The sequence below is a fragment of the Scylla paramamosain genome, chromosome 4, assembly GCF_035594125.1.
Source record: "Scylla paramamosain isolate STU-SP2022 chromosome 4, ASM3559412v1, whole genome shotgun sequence".
Taxonomy (NCBI): Eukaryota; Metazoa; Arthropoda; class Malacostraca; order Decapoda; family Portunidae; genus Scylla; species Scylla paramamosain.
Window position 1 is genome coordinate 38,477,027 of NC_087154.1, and position 7,500 is coordinate 38,484,526.

A 7,500-nucleotide genomic window follows, 5' to 3' on the forward strand; every position below is an offset into this window, starting at 1 on the left:
AGAGAGAGAGAGAGAGAGAGAGAGAGAGAGAGAGAGAGAGAGAGAGAGAGAGAGAGAGAGAGAGAGAGAGAGAGAGAGACTAGGTGGATGGGTATTAAGTGGGTGTGGCGTTAGGGAGAGAAAAGATCCTCCTCCTCCTCCTCCTCCTCCTCCTCCTCCTCCACCATCACCATCATCACCACCACCACCACCACCACCACCACCACTACCACTACCACCACCACCTCCAATTTCCCCTCTTCCAGCACCATGGAAAAAAATAGTAACAGAGAGAGAGAGAGAGAGAGAGAGAGAGAGAGAGAGAGAGAGAGAGAGAGAGAGAGAGAGAGAGAGAGAGAGAGAGAGAGAGAGAGAGAGAGAGAGAGAGAGAGAGAGAGAGAGAGAGAGAGAGAGAGAGACTGGGATGAGAGAACGTTAGAGAAAGGGGAAAACTCTAAGGAGCAGAGAGAGAGAGAGAGAGAGAGAGAGAGAGAGAGAGAGAGAGAGAGAGAGAGAGAGAGAGAGAGAGAGAGAGAGAGAGAGAGAGAGAGAGAGAGAGAGAGAGAGAGAGAGAGAGAGAGAGAGAGAGAGTATTGATCGACAACATCCAGCAGCAAGGATCCCCCCCCTCTGCAGCCTTATTGATCACACTCTCCCGTTGCCAAGGGAACTATGAGTACCCCCTTCCCCTTTCCTCCCCCTCCCCCTTCCCTTTCCCCTTCCCCTTACCACAACCTTTTCCCCTCTCCTCCTCCACCACCACCACCTCTCACCACAATTTTTTCCCTTTTCCCTATCTTTTTTTCTTGTCCTCTTCTTCTCTTTAATTTGTTTTTTTTCCTATCTTGTTTGCAACCTTCTTTCTTTCTTTCTTTCTTCCTTCCTCTCTCTTCTTTTCCCCTCTCCTACTTCATTTCCTGTTTTTCTTGATTTTTTTCCCCTTCTCGTCCTCCTCCAATTTTCTTTCTTCAATTTTTTTCCCTGTTTCCTGTACACTGTTCTTTACTATAACCATATTTTCCCCTTCCTCCATTTTCCCTTCCTTTCCCTTTCCTCCTCCATTCCCTTCCATCATCACCTATTCAATTTCCATTTAAGAAAACCATACTTGTCCTTTCTTTAAAATTTTCCCCTTATATTTTCCCTCCTTACTTCTCCTACTGTTCCTTCCACTTCTTGTCTTTCTCTTCCTGCTTCTCCTCTTCCTCCTTCCTCCCACTACAATACGCCCCCATTCCTCCCCCTTCTCCCTAACCTACCTCAGTTCCGTCCACCAAAAAATGCTTCATAGAAATGGGATACGTGTGTGTGTGTGTGTGTGTGTGTGTGTGTGTGTGTGTGTGTGTGTGTGTGTGTGTGTGTGTGTGTGTGTGTGTGTACTCATTCTACGTACAAGCGAATTTTATATTTATTTTGTGGAGCTGAAAGTCAAGATCTACATTATATTGAGAGAGAGAGAGAGAGAGAGAGAGAGAGAGAGAGAGAGAGAGAGAGAGAGAGAGAGAGAGAGAGAGAGAGAGAGAGAGAGAGAGAGAGAGAGAGAGAGAGAGAGAGAGAGAGAGAGAGAGACAGCGGGGGGAGGAGCAAGGGGAGGGGCAAGAAAAATTACTACCATTACTTTAAGCAGTATAAAAACAAACAAAAGGAGGAAAAAAATAAAACTACAAAGAAGGAAACTTTAACTATAACTCTACCAGACACACACACACACACACACACACACACACACACACACACACACACACACACACACAAGGTCGCCAGCTAAGCAGAAACACTTGTCGGTTTTGCTCATTTTCTCATTCCATCATCCTCTCCCTCTCTCTTTCTCGCCCTCTCCCTCCTGTTCTCACTTTCCCTCCTCTCTTCTCTCCCTCTCTCTCTCTCTCTCTCTCTCAGACCAGTTCGGGACACACAGGAGGGGTGGCGGGGTGCAGTGACTGGAGAGAGACTCATACCGTCTAGCAATGAGTCAGTGAGAGAGTGAGTGGTTTTGACTGCACCAAGAATAACTGACTAACCGAAAGATAGACTAATGAATGGAAGCATGAGAGAGAGAGAGAGAGAGAGAGAGAGAGAGAGAGAGAGAGAGAGAGAGAGAGAGAGAGAGAGAGAGAGAGAGAGAGAGAGAGAGAGAGAGAGAGAGAGAGAGAGAGAGAGAGAGAGAGAGAGAGAGCCTGCCCGCCACTCTACCTATAGGGCAAGCCTGAGTAATTCACGAGACACCGGCATGAGTAAATGAATGAGTGGAGGGAGAATGAATGGAGAAGAAATGAATGGAGGAGGAGGGACAAAGGAATGACAAAATTATTCATCCTTCATTGCATTACATTCACCGCTTGTCATCTTCTGGGTAACTTATTCATTTATTCAGAATAAGTAGAAGAGTGTCAATATTAGCACGCACACACACACACACACACACACACACACACACACACACACACACACACACACACACACACACACACTGATGCCTCTGGTAAAGTTCTAATGACACAGAAGGAGGAGGAGAAAGGAGGAGGAGGAGGAGGAGGAGGAGGAGGAGGAGGAGGAGGAGGAGGAGGAGGAGGAGGAGGAGATGATAGTGATGGAGGATGGCGAAGGAGGAAGGAATGGCGGGTATTAGAGGCTACGGAGGAGGAGGATGAAGAGAAAAAGGAGGAGGAGGAGGAGAGGAAAGTGATGTTAGTGGGAGAGGTGATGATGGAGATGAAAGCAGAGGAGATGGAGGTGGCATGTGGAAGAGGAGGAGGAGGAGGAGGAGGAGGAGGAGGAGGAGGAGGAGGAGGAGGAGGAGGAGGAGGAGGAGGAGGAGGAGGAGGAGGAGGAGGGAAAGTATTGATCAACTGTGTTTCTGTCTCTCCCTGACAGAGCGTGGAGTCGAACCCGGGACCCTCCGGGGAAAGTCAGGGCAAAGGTGAGTTTTTTCCCCTTGATTTTGTACCTCTCTCTCTCTCTCTCTCTCTCTCTCTCTCTCTCTCTCTCTCTCTCTCTCTCTCTCTCTCTCTCTCTCTCTCTCTCTCTCTCTCTCTCTCTCTCTCTCTCTCTAGCTGTCTATAAGTATTTTTAAGTGAGTTAGTCCAGGAAAGGAAAGTGCAACTGGGTCAAGGAAAATTGTAGAAGATCTGATGGGAAGGAAATAGACAATAGGAAAAAGTAGGAGAAAAATAGAAGTGCCAGGGGAAAAATAGAGACGAGAGAAAGAGAGGGGAAGAGAGAGAGAGAAAGAAAGGTACGGCTGGTGGAAAGAGCATGAGAGTCGAAAAAGTCGTGGAGAAAAAAAGAGAGGTAAAAAAAAATGAGAGAGAGAGAGAGAAAGGTGGGCAGTGTGTGAAGAGGACAACAAGGAAAGGAAAGAAAGAGATAAAGGCGGGAAAAAAAAAAAGTGATGCCAATTTGATGAAGGGGAAAGGATGTGAGGATTGAAATGAAAAAAAAATGCATCTAAACCAAGAAATCTAATGAATGACTCGACGCATGAAGGAGAAAAGGAACGGATGAAGAAGAGAGGTGAAGGAACAATTATGAGATAGATTACTATAAAAAATTTGTTAATCTAATGTAGCAATGAATGGTACACAAGACTGGATGGAATAAATAAATAAACAGACGATCATAGAAAAATACTGCAGGAAATCGAGGATATTAATGGATCAATACTAAAATGTGTCCATATCATAAATTATTAAAGTCACTCGAGATTTCAAAAGTCAAGAATCTTAGAAAACACAAAAAATAATAAACAAAAATAAAAAGAGATGGAATGCTTAAAGAAAATGAAGACATGACGGAAGAAACAAAAAGCACTTAAGACAAAGATTATGCAGGTTATGAAAACATTACCATTATCAATCTATGTAACATTCTAACGATTAATAATTCCAAACCACACATACCGCCGAGTCCTAGTGCGTAGAAAACGAGTGGTTAACATATTATCAGAAGGGAAACTATTGTAAACTTAGAGGAAGGGAAAAAAATGTATATGGAAAAAACAGAGTAAAAAATACAGAAAGGAAAAATGGAGGAACAAAATATAGAGGAAACATATAGAGGAAAAAATATAGAGGAAGGGGGAAAGAGAGGGTTAGTTCAAAGATTTAGCCATAATCCCTCTTCGTGAACCATATACTAACACATGCCTTGTCTCTCTCACAGAAGCGACGAGATTGCCCGCAGACGACCAAGAGAACACGAGGGAGTCGCCCGGGTCAGGTGAGTGAGAGGCGCCTGTGAGAGGAGGGAGGGGCGCACCAGCAGGGGACGGGAGGGTGGTGACGGCAGGTGAATCAGGACTTAGCATAGTAATGACACCAATAATAACACTAATTACAGCTCAATAAATACTGTACAGATTTTTAACCTCAGGTGAAATCGGTTTTAGTGACTGTGTATCTGTTTTTTGCTTTATTATTTAATTGTTAGGGATTCATGTGGTTATGTACTGTAGTTGTGTAGGTGACGTGAGCTGTGAGACACGTCTGTACATAGGTAACGTGACGTGACGTGACGTGACTGGGTAATGACTTGTAACTGTTGAAACGAGACTAACCTCTTCTCATCCCTAATTCTTCCTCCACTCATCCACTCATCCCTTCTCATCTTTTGGTACGGAACTCCACACCACTCACCCTTCCCCTTTCCTATTTCCCTTTCCTTCCCTTGCCACAACTTCAAACACGCCTGATCCATCACCATCACCACCTCCACCTCCACCACCACCACCACCACACATCATCTCTAGTGTTTGTTGCTGTGGTGTTAATTATGCAAACCTCACTCATTGGTTCATCCATCACACACTTGTCACCTGTCTCATCCACCACCTCCTCACCTGCTTAGCTATTCATTTATTCATTCACTCACTACACCTCGTCATTATTCCACCTCCTTTCTTCACTCACTCACTCATTCATTTCTTAATAGCCATGCTCACCTTTACTGACACATTAATTCATAGTGTATAGTCTGTTTTCCATTCATTCATCGTCTGTTGACTATACTAGTACAACCTCTGTCAGTATCATAATGTTGTTCACTATTCACGGCAAATATTCTACTGATAAAGGGTATTTGATTAAAAAGGATTTGGTATAATACAATGCTCGTCATTATGTCGTGTGTATGTATGTATGTATGTATGTATGTGTGTGTGTGTGTGTGTGTGTGTGTGTGTGTGTGTGTGTGTGTGTGTGTGTGTGTGTGTGTGTGTGTGTGTGTGTGTGTGTGTGTGTGTAAAACTTACTCATGGTTATTCACAATGTATATTCATTAATGTCATTTTGCCTAAATATCTTTTTTTTTCTTTTTTTTTATCTTTTAGTCAGTAAGCTTTTTTTTCTCTCTTTTTTTTTATTGTGATGTGTGTGTATATAATTAAAGCGAGGTGTGAGGTTAGCCCGTCACGGTTACAAGTCCTCCCTCCCTTCCTTCCTCTCTGTCTGTCTGTCTGTCTGTCTGTCTGTTGGTATGTCCGTCAATCAACATGAACTTTGACTTTGATATACATGAATTAGTACTCTCTCTCTCTCTCTCTCTCTCTCTCTCTCTCTCTCTCTCTCTCTCTCTCTCTCTCTCTCTCTCTCTCTCTCTCTCTCTCTCTCTCTCTCTCTCTCTCTCTCTCTCTCTCTCTGCCAACACTATGATATACATAAATTAGCATTTCTCTCTCTCTCTCTCTCTCTCTCTCTCTCTCTCTCTCTCTCTCTCTCTCTCTCTCTCTCTCTCTCTCTCTCTCTCTCTCTCTCTCCTCCCTCTCTCCACGACACACACACACACACACACACACACACACACACACCTGAACACAATCACTACCTCCACCATAGCAACAATCAAACACCTGTTAATTAGAACACCACGTGCTGCCTCAGGTGATGTCCAATACCAATACATTCCAACGTTCTCTTTACGAAAAAAAAAATGAAACCTTTTAATATCGGTATTTTTATTACGATACTTGATGTAATTTTTTTTTCTCTGGTCCAATCGATGAAATTCTGTTAGATGACGCGTGTTTGTGCTTCTGGCGACGGATTTACACTTGTTAACCTCGCACGGCTAAGGAATACACGGTTAATTAAGGAACCCCTACTACTTCTACTACTTCTACTACCACTACTACTACTGATGGCGACAGGAGTGCGTACCTCACAAGTGGATTAACCGTCCCCTTTCTAGGCATAAATGAAAGAGATATATTGATTTAGAACACACACATGCCTCTCTTTATCCTCGGTGACTTTCCTCCACATAACCCATTTTCTTTGAAGAGTTAAAAAATATGTCCGAAGAGAAAATGGAGAGAGAGAAAAGAGAAAACGGAGGTAAGGTTCCCTGCTCTGTCATGCATGGATTCCTAGATGGTGATCATTTATTTTTCTCTTTATATATTTTTTCCATTAAGAACTACTATATTATTTTTTATTGATTTATTTGCTTTGTTTACATGACCAGTGAACGCTCTTGTCTGCATTCGTATTCAACCAAAATTATTCTCAGAACGTGTTTGTATATACATATTTTATTATTTGAAATTTTTATATTTTTTTATTCATTATTATCATTATTGTATGGTGTATTGTTCATACGGGAACTTGGCAAAGTGACATGTGCTAAGTATGTCAAGTAAATGATAAATACAATCTTTAGCTCATAATCTCAAAAATCATGCCAAAAAATCGTCACTTTTCCAAGTCTCCCTTCAAAATTTTCTTTCTTGCATATCGTGCATGGAACGACTCCCATTTTCTATATACATATATTTATACCTTAGCTCGTTTTTATAATGAATGCCATTTTCACTCAACATTGGATGGAGAATTCATACGTGCTACTACAATACATGTGCTCCGTTCTCTCCATGTTATTATTATTATTATTATTATTATTATTATTATTATTATTATTATTATTATTATTCATTTAACAGGAAATGAAAGGCGATAGCTTCTTTGCACTGCTTTTCCTTCTCTCCTCATTTTCTCTCGAATCCATTCACTTCTCTTCACTTTATTATCTGTATTTCTCTCAATGTAATCTTAATTTCTCACATATCTTGTTAATTTCCCTTCTTTCATGTAGTCATGTTCAATTCTATGCTTTTATTTTCTTACTTATATAATCCCTGCTATCACTTCTGACTATCCTACAATTTCTCTCTCTCTCTCTCTCTCTCTCTCTCTCTCTCTCTCTCTCTCTCTCTCTCTCTCTCTCTCTCTCTCTCTCTGCGCTACACTCCTCCTCCTCCTCAGTGCAACAGGTCAGGTTGGCGCGTGCGGTGCAGGTGTCGCGGCGGTCAGCACCACACCAAAGCAAAGATCACACACGGTTTTAGAGAATAGAGTGACCGCTGGACGCATTCATTAAAATAACAGTAACTTAATTCTCTGCCACGACAAGCCAAGAGCTACGATAAGCTAAACAGAGTAACTTTACATACAATTCAACGTTCTTTCTTCTGCTTCTTTATTACACGACTTAGTTTCTGTTCTTGTGACCCTTACGCCAGTTTTAGGG

At 42.3% G+C, this 7,500-nt stretch overlaps 1 protein-coding gene across 1 annotated transcript in view; it reads left to right on the forward strand.

Annotated features, from left to right (window-relative positions):
• LOC135100157 (broad-complex core protein-like) overlaps nt 1-7,500 on the forward strand; it is a 47,571-nt gene that overhangs the window by 29,672 nt on the left and 10,399 nt on the right. The window contains exons 4-5 of the mRNA XM_064003124.1: nt 2,854-2,899; nt 4,141-4,197. Coding sequence (XP_063859194.1) covers nt 2,854-2,899; nt 4,141-4,197 — 103 coding nt within the window. The remainder of the gene's footprint in view (nt 1-2,853; nt 2,900-4,140; nt 4,198-7,500) is intronic.